This window comes from Carassius auratus, linkage group LG28B, assembly GCF_003368295.1.
Source record: "Carassius auratus strain Wakin linkage group LG28B, ASM336829v1, whole genome shotgun sequence".
Classification (NCBI taxonomy): Eukaryota; Metazoa; Chordata; class Actinopteri; order Cypriniformes; family Cyprinidae; genus Carassius; species Carassius auratus.
In genome coordinates this window covers 1,366,188-1,380,614 of record NC_039293.1, presented here as the reverse complement: position 1 = coordinate 1,380,614, position 14,427 = coordinate 1,366,188, and the positions used below count along the sequence as shown (strand labels likewise).

Below are 14,427 nucleotides of genomic sequence, written 5' to 3'. Positions count from 1 at the left end.
AAAAAAGTTTTGAAAATATTTGAAAATGACAGCATCTTAATCTGAATGATCTGGAACTGTTTCTTATAGTTGCAAATTATTAACAAACACTCAGTTATATTAGCTTTTTTATTCACAGTCTCTCTGACTATTTGACTATTCAGTCATCATTCAGTCATCACTTACACACTTTTTTTTTTCTTTTTTTAACACAAATCCAAGAACTGCACACACAAAACGCCTCACATCTATTGCAAAATGAAGCACTGCATTCAAAAAACATCAAAAACACATCTCAAAAGCAAACATTTGCAAACACCTTTGCTGTAATATTCAGGTCGGTTATTTAGCAAAACGTGTTTTGTGAAATTGAAAACCGAGTCAAATGCCGAGTATTAGCGTATGGCTTTGCAGATTTGGTGTGTTGTTCTTGTGTTTGAGTGCCACCTTTCAGAAATTGTGACAAATAAAGATTTTGTGTGTAAGCAGTTGAAAAAAACTACAAAATGAGTCCTTCTTGAGAAATACTGGTCACTTGATGTGGCAGAGTTTGCAAGGTTCGTGGCATTGTACAAAATAATTGGTAACACTTTAGAATACTGGTCCATCATTACACTGGAACAAATGTCTGATGCACTATAAACACTTTACTAACTACTATTATCTAACAAGAAACTCTGATTAATGAATCGGTAAGTAATAGCACTTAGTTGAGAGTGGTAGTTCACTAAAAGCTAAACAGTAACTACTTGTTTCATATCTCCTGGAAAGCCTCAAAAGTTGACAATGATTTGTAACCTGAAGTGGGTGTGTGTCAGATACAGGGAGACGTACAAAACATGCAGCTACTTCACAGAGAGGTCTGAGAACCCCTGCTTCAGAAGACTGATCCAAATAATAATATGAAAATATGAATAAAGCTAATTGTGAACTACCACTTTCAACTGAGTGCTATTACTTACTGATTTGTTAACCAGAGTTTCTTGTTAGTTATTAGAATGTTAATAGTGCATTAGTCATTTGTTCCTGCCTAAAGGGATGAATATAAAACAAATATCTTAAATTGTGGTCTGAAGACGAACAAAGCTTTTATGAGTTTGGAACGACATGGGGGTAAGTGATTAATGACAAAAAATTTATTTTGGTATGGAGTAGCACTTTATTCTAAATCGCTGCTGCACTATTATTTAAGTAAGCTACTGCTTTATTTATCAGAGAGATATAATCCATTCCCTTTTTTATCTAGGAATTCTTACCATATCTATAAGCAGCAGCTAAAGCGAGCGGTATACCAGGCATGTCCTGAAATAAAGCAGCTGTCATCAATATCTCCTCTCTTGGGGGATCCATGACCAGAATGCCTCCAATTCCCAGAGTTGTCTTACTGCAGTAGCAAGGTACACAGAGTCCTGTTTTGGCACTAGTTAAACTAGAGCCCATTCATTTTTCTGTGATGTATTGATGCCATAAGCTGATATATAACTCTCAGGCAGGTTTAAACATGCTGACTGTGTTAGCTGCGGAAGAGATGAGATCCTCTGCATTGGTGAAAACTGAACTGTGTGGAGAAAAAGTGAGTGTAAAGCCTTTGAAACCAAGTGTAATGCAGCAGGTGCTTTTGATTTCCATATATTTTATGTCAAACTATCCCAGTCCAGATATTAAAACATTTTGTTATATAAAATAATTAGCATGTAATTGCTACGTTCATGGACTTTCAGTGTCCTTATTTGGTCATGTTCCTTTTCCTGTGTGGTTGATTTGATTAATCCCCACCTGTCTCCATTCCCTTGATTACTTCCCTTGTGCTTATACACCCTGTCTGTTTAGTTCCTCCTTCTCCGTGATTATTGTATGATATTGTATTGTTATGTTGGATGTGCCCTTATTAATCATTAAAAATAACCCTTTTATATATCTTCTTCCTCGTGCGCCTTCATTAACACACCAGCAGCTGTAACAGTAATCGGGTTGATAATAATTGAGTGACAGCTCTGCTTACTGGCCAAAATGTAATAAAAATGGACAGACTAACTTCAGAATAATTTGACCCAAACTCAAGCTTAAATGCTTCTAAATTAGGGAACATTTTTTCCACTATATTCCTAAACTTCGAAAGATATTTGATGGCACTGTGGAACAAACTGCACATTAAAGCAGGTTGCTAATTTTTAAGTTCACAGAAACTCTGTAGTCATTTGCTTCTCAATTAAGGTATTAATCGGCAGATATCAATAGACGTGTTTCCATTACAGATTTGCACCAACCTTTGGCAATATTTTATAAATGTAGATAAAAAAGTGTTGAGAAATGATGGCTTTTCCATTAACCAATGTTATGCGACTAAAACGTAACAGTTAACCTCTCACGATAAGTCATGGCAATGGTTTTTGGTGGGATTTTGTCTATATGTTCCAGATGTTTGCAGTGTAAATTGTCTAAGCATTAATGATAGGGAAAGCCCCTTATACTGGAGAGCAGCCACGTTTGAAGTGTTGAATTGAAGAATGAACATATGGCTTTTTACATACACCATGTTACCTGTAAATGCACACACAAAAAAAACACCTTTCCGTTGCATTTTTGCAAATTATTCCTTATTCCTTTTTTTTGTGATATATGGGCATTTTTGTGAAATTGTGACATGTTTCCATTAGGCGTATTTTCAATTCATCATTTCAGCTTACACAATTTGTTTCACTAGGCACCACTTGAGCCAAAAGAAAGTGTGAAGGGGATGCTGCGTGTCATTGGCAGCCTCACTGAGAAGCATCACGGAGGATTCCTGGACTACACTGGAGAAACTGTGACCTGGTAAACCAGAACCGTATGGTCGCAAAAAGGCTAATCCAGGTCCAAACTGACCTTAATAACCATAAAAGGCACACAAGGATTTATGAGAGCATTTTCATACAGTAAAACTCTTATCAGTTAAAGGGTTTTATTTTGGTTTAATCTTCATTCCTTGTCATGTTTCCGTTTGCCTTAGTTGGGTTTGTTCAATATTTTCTAATACTGAGTACATTCCCCTGTTCTGTTAATTATCTTTATTACTTTTCCTTGTTATTACGTCATTTTATGCCCAGTCTTCAATGTTTGGTGTCATCTTAGTAGTGTTGTGATTGCATTCTCTATGTATTCCTTGGATTTTGAATTAAAGACTATGCTGTCTTTGTTTTCATATATTTGTCTGTAGCTGCCGCTTGTGACACTAACATGACACTTGGGGCCGTATGTATAAAACACTCAGAGCTCATTTTTAGTCTTAAAATCCTAAGAATGACATAATTTTTCTCTTATTACTAGACTTAATAAGAGTGATTCATAAAACTTCCTAAGTGTTAAGACTAAGTCTCAACTCCTAAATTATTTAAGAGAGCAGGAGAAGTGCCTTTTTTTAATCTTTTTTTTTTGTTGTTTTTTTTGACCCCACATTTCACTTAAATCATCATGAGTCAGCGTGACAGCATGGGCAAGAATTATGAACGCACAAATTGGCATGTTTATTTGCATCATCACAAATAAAACAATTGACTCTAAGCAACTATGCAATATACTTATAAAATCTTTCAACACATTTTTTTTTTTTTTTAAGTTTGAAGATAGCAAATTTCCCAGGCCAGACATCACTTTTGGCCACTTCTTTATGGCAGTTCATTGACTTTCCAACCATGCTGCAAAACCATGCTGCAAAAACAAGCCACGTTTATAAGGATTGTGGGCTTTCCTGGAGTTGTTGGAGCTCTTGATGGAACTCATGTTCACATTATTGTTCCAACTTTAAACCAATAGAAAACTATTACAAACCATCAGTAATGATCTGTGATAATTTTGCATAATACAAAACATTTTTTAAATATATTTAAATGTGAAAATATTTTAGTGTCTTAATAAAATGATTTTATTATAGTTAAATAAAATGTTTGGTTTTCATAGGTCGAGGATGGCCATTTTGGGTTTTACATGATTGTAGTCCTTGGTTCACAACACTTTAATGTCACCTCAGCGATTACTTAAGAATCAGTCTTAGACTTCACTAAAAGCTGCTTTTAGCTTCTTTATAAAAGTCTTCTACTCTCAGAAAAGTCCTACTTTTTACTAAGAATTTTTTGACTAGTCAAACCTTAAGATTTTCTAAAGAGCATTTTTGAGAGGTTTTATACATACAGGCCCTGCTTAATAATTATGCATGTTATATGGCACTAGCAAGGGAAACCAAAGTCCTGATTTGGCACTAGTTAAGCTAGATTACATTTATTGCCCATGATGCATTAATGGCATGAGCTAATGTGTAACGCAAACAGTATGTTTACCTTTCAGGCAGGTTTTCACATTCGGACTGTGTTAGCTGCTGAAGAGTTAAAGGCAGATGAGATCCTCTGCATAGCCCAGCCTGAACTGGAGAAGAGCTGTGTAGATTCATCAGTCAGTTTTGTTTTGTCAGGTTTGAAGTCTCTGAAACTCTTCAGTGCCACCAACATTTCAAAATGTAATGTATGATGTACAACCCCAATTCCAAAAAAGTTGTGATGTGTAAACGTTGCCGTCTTTTCAGCGTTAAAAATTATTTTTAATGGACTGAGGCAAAGTTGCACTGGAAAACTATTCAGTTGTCAGACTGATAAATTTTTTTCTAGAAACCATTGATGCCGCATCATCCAGACTAAGGAAGAGCGAGACCATCTGTCTTGTTATCAGCACTCAGTCCAACAGCTTTCCTCTCTGATGGCATTAGTGCCTATCGAATGGGCAGCTTCCACATCTGGAGGCACCATCAATTCTAAAAAGGATAAACCGGTTTTATCGCAACATACAGTATATGCTTCCATCCAGACAAAGTCTTTTTCAGGGAAGGCCTCGCATACTGCATACTGCATCTATTACAACAGCATGGCTTTGTATTAGAACAGTCCTGCCTACAGTCAAGAGTAGACCTTTCACCTGTTGAACACATTCGGGACATCATGAAATAAAAAAGTTTTCAGATGTCTGTGGACTATTGTTAAAAGAAGAGTGGATGTAGAAGCTAAACATGGCCCTGTCCCAACTTTTTTGAGAATTGTTGCAGTCATCAAATCCAAAATTACCTTTTATTCCCACTTAAAATGGTACATTTTCTCTGTTTTAACATTTGAAACATGTTTCCTTTGTTGTATTATCAATAAAATATGGGATTGTGAGATTTGCAAATCATTGCATCACAGCGTCCTATTTTGAAATTGGGATGGTAGATATTAACAAAACCATGGTAAACCAGAAGAACAATGTCACTTCTATACAAGAGGTCATGAAAGGGACAATCCAGGTCCAAACTGCCCTGTTTAATCTATTAAACATAAAATGACACACCTAATCATAAGCACTTAAGCCCACACATTTATGACATACACATTACTACTTTTTATCAAATGCAGTTTCATACAGTAAAACAATTAATAAAGCAATAAATCAGTATTGTTCTATATCGATTTCTGAGATGGTTCTATAAAATTATTCATAGGGTGTAAAGGTGGTGGTATGAGGGCGGCAAGATGATTCTTTAGCCGAATAACTGAAGAAACATAATCAGCATGATGGTGCAAAACTGTACATTTCTCATTTATTACCACCCACTGGTCTTACGGTTACACATGAGATGGTTACACAATAGATGAATGAAATGAAATAACGTAAGCTATTTATCATACTAGAATGCATAATGGAATGTCATCTAAGTAACATTTTCCTCTTAACCTCAATAACATTGAGTATGACTCAGCACAGTAAACACAGCACAATGCACTCAGCACAATACACGAGTTCAAAATGGGCGTGTTGTTCACTTGGGTCCATATAAAAAGCACTTCTAAGGAGCAGGTTGGAGAATCCCGACCGAACAATTAACTTAAATGATGGCAGCAGTGAAAGCATGCAATATCTTGATCACCGGAGCCAACCGGGGCTTGGGTTTAGAAATTGTTAAACAACTCTTGGAGGATTCCAGTCAAAAACGTCATATCTTTGCTACCTGCCGTGATCCAGATGGACCGAAGTCTGAGGTGAGCTCTAACACAACTAACACAAATAGAAAACGCCAAAGTAAATCATAATGTGCCTTGTTTAATTATACACACTATCTTTCTCAAGGCATTAAGAGAACTGGCAAAGAAGCATCCAAGTGTGATCACCATCATACGTCTTGGTAAATGTGCACGTCTCCTTCATTTAAAATATTCACTAGAAGTAGTTTTTTTAGAATTTCAAAGTGATTTTCAGTGTTTTTTGAATACCACTTTATTGATTAATACTTTAGCACTAATATTTGTTGTTAATTTTAGATGCTGATGATCCATCCAGTGTCAAAGAGTCTGCAAAGAAAGTGGGATCTCTTCTGGGAAAAAGTGGTTTGAACCTGCTTGTGAATAATGCTGCAATAGCATTAACTGGCAGCATTCAGACCAGCAGTGTTGAAGACATGAAAAACACCTTCAACACCAACGTGATAGGACCCTTATTAGTCATTAAGGTAATTCATCGCTAAGAGCTCTAAAGTAACAATTTGCCTCTGCTTTCTGTCTAAACATCTAAGACTGGGGCCTTGCATCTAGGCATGGCATTGTATCAAAATATATACATTGTATAAAATACTTTTCATCAGACTGAGAGACCAGCTAGTCCCAAAGAGACTGCTGCAGTATTATTTTAGTGAGCTACCGCCTTGTTCATCAGTTGTTTCTTTTGGTGTGCTTTGCTGAAGGCTAGTTAATGTGTTTGGTTTGGTCTGTGTCGAATAAACTTAATTCAGATACATGTTTTCGTTTCTCTTTTTTTATGTACTGTAGGAGTACCTACCATATCTACAAGCAGCGGCCAAAGCCAGCGGGATACCAGGCATGTCCTGTAATAAAGCAGCTGTTATCAACATCTCCACTCTTTGGGGATCCATGACCAGAATGCCTTCTGTGTACACCCAATTCCCAGTGTTGCCTTATTGTGTTAGCAAGGTACACCAGAGTCCTGTTTTGGCACTAGTTAAACTGGAGTCCATTCATTATTCAAAAAACATTGAAGGCATAAGTCCATGTATAACTTAAATATTATGTTTACCTTTCAGGCAGGTTTTAACATGCTGACTGTTTTAGCTGCGGAAGAGTTTAAGGCGGATGAGATCCTCTGCATGGCCCTTCACCCGGGATGGGTGAAAACTGATATGGGTGGAGAAAAAGTAAGTGTAGATGACTTGAATCCATGTTAAGTGTAATGCAGCAGGTCCTTTCAATTTCCATATATTTTCAAACATACAAACTTTTTTTTTTCTTCACCAAGTTTGTCACATCATATTGTGACTATGACAGCAAGATATTAAAAAACATTTTGTTATATAAAATAATTTTAAACTAATCGGGAAATGATTTATTGACAACACTACCTACTGGCCAAAATTAAATTAAAAAAAGGACAAACTTTATTACAACTTCACAACAATTTGACCTAAACTCAACCTTAAATGCTTCCAAATTAGGACATATTTTCTGCTGTATACTCCAGAGCCTGTATTCACAAAACATTTTATCTTACCACTAATAGTTCAAGTAAAACCTATTCACAAATCTGCCCAGACAAACTTTTACTAAGGAATAGGGAGGAGTTTAAGCTAAGAGTAAGGGTGGGGTTGACCTCATTGCTATGTATGATGTCAGCATGCTTACTAACTATGAACACAGTTAGTGGCTGATAGGGGAGGGGTCTCTGTCAAAGATTTATTCAAAGAAATATTGTAGAGCATGATATTATGTTGCCATATTCAAATAAAGATTGTGAAATGGAGGCTAAGTGTCACTAATTAATCAAGTACTGTATATGTTCAGCTAATTGTCAGCCTCTTATATGTGTGCTTCTTGTTAACAATTATCGGATATGAATATAAACAGCATTTTAATTAGCAGAGTAGAATAATCATGGCTGATAGTAATTCATGCAAATGTAAAAGAAAACCAAACTGGACAAAAGAATGCATATTTGAACAGGCCCTGCAGCCAGCTGTGTGCCAGTGCATCTGTGCAGTGTTCCCTCGGTTGGGGAATAAAACAACTGGCAGTGAGAGGTCTCTAGAGAAGCAAACAGGTCTACCTGAGCAGCTCCGAAACATCTCCGAATCAGCTGGACCGTCTGGGGATGGAGTCTCCATTCTCTGGGGAGTACAACTTGTGACAGCTTGTCGGCCGTATGGTTGTGCAGACCCGGAATATGAATGGCACAAAGTGACCTCAGATGCTTCTGACTCCAGAGGAGGAGGTGGCAGGAGAGTTGCGACGGGTGCGCAGACAACCTTGTTGGTTGATGTACGCTATGGTCGCAGTGTTGTCCCAGCGGACCAGCACGTGTTGCTTCATAAGCTCCCTCTGAGACCGTTCAAGTCGAGGCATACTGCTAGCAACTCTAGGCAGTTGTTGTGCCAGTGCAATCTGCTGCCTGCTGGCGACAGAGGAGGAAGAGTCTGGTCCGGGTTTGGTCTGTCCACAACTCTCCCTGTCCTCTTGGGACCCAGAGATAGAAAAAACTGCTCTATTGTCAAGATATGGGTCTGGGACATTTTGGCCAGAAGTGGCGCGCTTAATGCCCAGTGATACTGTGTCTATAATAAGACGCAATTTGTGGACCCAATTTATTCAATCATACCGACGTGACATTGTGAGTAACCTACTGAAAGGGAACATCTGTTACTTCTTTCCCAACTTGTTAATGAAAACAAAGATTTAGAGTCGGGATAAGCTCCAAAACCAAAAAAGATGCATGGGAAAACGTGTAAATAAAGGCAGTATGTTACTAAAATGTTTATATTCCAAGGCAGATTGCCAGATTCTAGGATGGTTTGTGGTTTGGTCTTAGTGACATTTGGTCTTTTTACTCCGACTACTTCTAATATTTCACAGATTTAGGTGATAGTTTTATCACTAAAACACTTTGTGAAATACTCTTAAAGCAAACATTTAGGAGTCCTACATTTAGGCCTGACATACCCATAACATTTTCTCCTAAATCGGCAAGTTATGAGCTACTTTTAGCCTTAAGATGTTTTTTGAATACGGGCCAAGATTTTCATGCTGAATATTTGTGTTGGTGTGAAACAGGTCTTTAGCTCTGCAATTTACTGCCCATTCACCCATGGTATTTTCCTGCGCAAGACTTTGAGAGCGGCTTCATCTCCCCAAGCATGGTAGAAGTAGTTTGGAAAAGTGATGAATGGAGTTGAGTGAACTGTATTAATGTTTATGTTTTCACTAGGCACCACTTGAATCAAAAGATAGTGTGGAGGGGATGCTGCGTGTCATTGGCAGCCTCACTGAGAAGCATCATGGAGGATTCCTGGACTACACTGGAGAAACAATGCCCTGGTAAACCAGAAGAACAAATGTGGTCAAGAGTTTATGACACACATTTTAATTTTATACAATTTCATACAATAAAACACTCTGATCAATAAAGCGGTGCTGTCTCTCTGTCTTTCTCTCTTAATTGTATATGCTGTCCATTACACACACATGGTTGAATCAGGGAAAAAAGTTAATAATTAATAAACAATAAAAAAAAACATTCTGCTCAAGCTCAGGCAAATACATTTAATGAAGCATTTTATGAATCAAAACCTCTTCTTCCTGGGCAATGCTCATTTGAGCATCAGCCGGACACTTCATGAACACATCTGGTGGCACCGGATGATTTTCTGAACAGTGGAAGGGGACCAAATCAAACTTACTAATTTTTTTTTTTTTTTTTTTTTTTTGAAGATTTGAAGATAGTAGGCTTTCTAATGGAAAGACTGATGGGGACTTGAAAGGCTTTCTTCTTTTTCCTAAGTGTGCCCATCAGTCTTTCCAATGGGCAAAAGAGTTTGGTGAGTTTGATAGTGTTTGTGAAATATCCTGGACTGCCGGTAGAGGGGTTGACTCTAGGTGTATAATGATTCACTGGTTTACAAAGCATCGATTACAAACCTTGATGCATATGCATCGATCTTGAAACATGGAATTTTGAATCGTTAATCGTTGATTTCGGGTAGTAATCGATTTAAAACGCTTATAATTGAATTAATCAATGCTATAAAATATACACATTTGTTTAACAGCATTGTTATTGCCCTTTCTTTCATGCTCTCCATACTGCCTGTTACAGAATTGCGCTCATGCTCCATTCGTCTTAATGATATTTTTGAGCAGCCAATGTGTGATCTTTAGTACTCGTGGCCAGTACTGTTAGAGTAAAGTAGTTTTACTTTTCTGTAGTTTTTCAATGACTCCCGGTCAATAAAAATAAATTAATTTGCATATTTATGTAGGCTACTTAGCAAAAATACCCTGCAATTGCCTGGTTTTACAGTTGAGGCTCAGTTTAAGCCAGGATTAACTTGGCCTTAGTTAAATTAAGATATTTAAGCAGATTTTAAGAAAATGCCATTGAAAAAAACATTGAAACAGGACAATGGCACTGACATATTTTAATATATGTAAGAGCAATACATTTTCAGTAAAGACAGCTCAAACATGCATTTAAGTCTAAGCCTGTCCAGGAGTAAGCACTTTAAATCCTTATCAATATTGACATTAAAACTCATTTTAAGCTTAATATTAAGAAATGTGCATGTGCATTATTCCAAATAAAGTTTTATTATAATTGTATTATCAGGAAGTCTCAAGCGTTATGTCGTCTGGCCACCCCTGTTAATATTTTCTGGGGGCGCCACTTGGCTTTTGAATGCATCCAAGCAGTTTTATTACTCAAAGCAAACAGTGCTGATATGTTCACACAAGAGTCAACTCTCAACTCATGGTTAAAAACACTGCAATATGGGCCATGGAGTCCACTCTGTATCCTATATAAAACACCATATAGAAAGTCAGCTTATTTGACAGAACCAGACTTTCATCTTAAATCATGGTGGTGTTAAAGGCATGCCATGCTGTAGTGACGGGGGCCAACCGAGGAATGGTCAAGCAACTCCTGGAGGCCCATTGCTCAAACATGTCGTGACCCAGATGAGCCAAATTCTGAGGTAAGTATTTAGGAGCTGAGGTTCATAGACAGCTCAAGAAATCTAGAGCAGCGGTGATTAACATATCCATGGATTCAGCGTCTATAAGCATGATGCCAGTACTGAAAGAACCATTTTCACTCTTCCCATACAGCATCAGCAAGGTATGCAAGAATCCAAAGACTGTTTTGATGGGCTTCCAAAATCAACTTTTTTTTTATGTGGTTTGAAACTCAGTTAAAATCATATATTTGGAAATGTTTCAGTATGAAAAGGTCAGATTGGATCTCAATGTCCCTGAATTGAAAAAAAAGAAAATATTTGAAATTGAATGTCATAAGTGTTCTAATGACTGCTACACAGAACTTTGTCATGGATCTGTTTTACTTTCAGGCTGGTCTTAAGATGTTGACCATATATACCTAAAGGGACATGAAGGCAGATGAAATCCGCTAGTCAGTAATGAAGGAATCTCTCAGGACAGAACAGAACATGAGGATTGAATCACACAAGTACACTGATGGTCTCGTTTTGATGTTACACTATTTTAAATGCATGTTATTTCTTGTTTGTCCACCAGGTGCCTATTGATGCCAGAGAAAGTGTGGAGGGAGTGATGCGTGTCATTGGCAGTCTTACTGAGAAGCAGCATGGTGCATTCTTAGACCACACTAGAAAAACAATGCCCTGGTAAACTAGAAAAATAAATAAATAATCAAAAGTTAATCAAAGGGCTCATCCTATTTTACCTATTATAAATAAAGTGATAAGAACGCTCATTAATGTTTAACATGTTGAACTTCAATCTCTTTGTGTTCAGTACAATAAAACAAACTAAACAAACAATACTGCAATATTGTGTCATATATTTGAATGCATAAGCTTTTTGTGCGGTTTAATTTGACATTCACCATAATATATATATATATATATATATATATATATATATATATATATATATATATATATAAAGACACTTAATCATGCTTTTTCATTTTAATCAATATCCTTAAATTTGATAAACTAAAAGCTACTACTAAAGTAGTCAACATTTGAAGTGGATAAAAAAAGTTCATCAAAGTTATCCGAAGACAAAGAATGTATTTTGGGTTAAGGACAACTTTGATAAAAGTTCCACTTCAAATGTTGACTACTTTATTAAACCTAGAATTGTGAAAAGAGCTATTCTGATTTGACACAACTTATCAGTGACATACTGTAGATACATACATTATGCTTTAATGCCTGGAAATAATTCTTCAGGCATGATAGACTGTCGTACTTTAAACTTTAACAAGTTATGTCTTATGGCTAAGAAACTTCCATTGTTTAAAGAGAAATAACTGTTGGTGGGGAATAGGAGACTAGCAGTTATTTGGTGGGCAACATGGGCTGAAAACGAGGGGGGTTAAAGTACCCCCAAAGTAGCTCATTGACCATATCCCATATCAAAACTCAATTTCCATAACTAAAATACATATTTCTTACTCACCGTTTTGCAGATTGATCATTAACACAGCTAAAAGGCTTTCTACCAGTGTCGGTCCTTCACAAAACTTAACATATACAACAATTTTATAAGTAGAATGCAAAATGTTTCAATACAAGCATTTCAGTCAAATGTAATTTATGCAATATTTCAAACCTTGAACCCACATCCATGGGAGAAAATCAACCAGCTCCAACAGTTTAAATCAGCCTAATTCCATGGCAAAAATGACAACCCTGCATCCAACACAAGCCGTTTTCAAAGCAATTTAAATACTCTACATATTGATGGCAGCTCCCTGATGTGTAAAGAAATATGTTCAAAATTAGAATGTTGGCAGAAGCAGGCAGTAATTGCCAGAAATTAGGAGCAGGATTCAAAAGACAGTTCCGTGCAGGGTTTTAATACAAAAATGCACACAATGAATGGCGACTGTAGAAAGCATAAGCGAAATCCCGGACATATTGGGCGATTTAGAAATCCCAACCGGACACATTTTTTAGGTCTACAAAGAGGACATCTGGGGAAAAGAGGATGTATGGTCATCCTAGTTATTAGCACATTGATATTGATTACATAAAAGCAGATCATTTCTGTTCTGCTGTTTGCAGGACAGTATATGAGACTGTCACAGCAACATCCAGATCATAGAATTTGGAAAATGTCACAGAAGATGACCAACCAGCTGCACTTCTTCCAAAGAGGTATATTTAAACAAAGCACAGGAGGCTGTGACTCCTCTTGTAGAATGGGCCACCACCCCTTAAGGAGGAGCATCTCTGCACTGTGATAGGCTAGCTCTACAAGTTTGACCACCCATTTTGCCTTGCACAGAGTACCCATAACAGACAAACAGCTGATTGGTATGTCTTATCTGGTGTGTGCAAGAAATGTATGTTCTCAGTGCCCTGACTATGCAGATTAGATGCAATCTGGCTGCTTCTGCTTAATTGTGAGGAGGTGGATGGAAGGTTCCAGTACTAAGGGCTTGAAAACAAAGGAAAGGGGCAGAACTTAAGGCACAAAGGAGGGTTTTAGACGAAGTGAAATAGATGAGCTGTCTTCTCACACAGTGTGCACAGAGAAGGCATTCATTTTACTCACCCTCTTAACTGAAGAAACCGACAAAAGAAATGCAATCTTCAATGGGAGAAACTCCATCCCCATTTCATCTCCTGGTTTAAAAGGAAGTTGTGTCAGAGCCTTCAAGACAATACCCAGATCCCATGAAGGTATGAGCTGAGCTCAAGATGGACAGAAACAATGAGCCTCCTTTAGATAATGTCTGACAAGAGGTTAAAACCCAACTTTGTTACCTCCATAGACTTTAAGCGTAATCTTTTCCTCAAACAATTCTACCGAGGAGGCAAAAAAAGAGAAATGGCTGGCTACTTCGCACCTGTATTAATAGACGGCATGGTTCATTTGATATACTGTCTCCAGACAGCTCACCCTTAGCTAGGCTGACCTATACTGTGGCATGTTGACTGAGATGAAATACAACTGCTCAGTTACTAAGAGTATGCATGCTGATCTTTGCCGAGTATCCACAGAGGGCAGCCATTTATGCTGCAGCACCCAGGGAGCAGTTGGGGTTTGGTGACTTGCTCAAGGGCACCTAAGTCATGGTATTGCCGGCCCAAGACTCGAACCCACAACCCTAGGGTTAGGAGTTATACTCTCTAACCACTAGGCCACAATTTCCCATGGTAAAGAATGGTAAAGAGTTCCTGGGCACTGAATAAATGCTAGTGAGAGAGCAGGGTCTTGATTGCTGTAGCATTCAAGGGTAAAGGCCTAAACTGGAGAATAATACACCTTTAATTACAAAGGTTCCAAAAAGGGGCTTTCGAAGCAATGTCATAAACTAAACCAGTGAACCATTTACTTTTCAGTCTTTAAAATAACTTAAAAAAGGTTCTTTAGAAAAAATAAATGAAAAATATAATAA

General features: G+C 37.4%; 1 protein-coding gene across 1 annotated transcript; it reads left to right on the top strand.

Moving 5' to 3' along the window:
• The first annotated feature begins 5,798 nt into the window (after positions 1–5,798).
• LOC113067683 (C-factor-like) lies at positions 5,799–9,435 on the top strand. Its single transcript, XM_026240078.1, has 6 exons — positions 5,799–6,017; positions 6,106–6,160; positions 6,297–6,484; positions 6,801–6,962; positions 7,073–7,183; positions 9,244–9,435. The coding sequence occupies exons 1-6, from the start codon at positions 5,868–5,870 to the stop codon at positions 9,355–9,357; spliced, it is 780 nt and encodes a 259-aa protein (XP_026095863.1). The 5' UTR covers positions 5,799–5,867; the 3' UTR covers positions 9,358–9,435.
• The last annotated feature ends 4,992 nt before the right edge of the window (positions 9,436–14,427 follow it).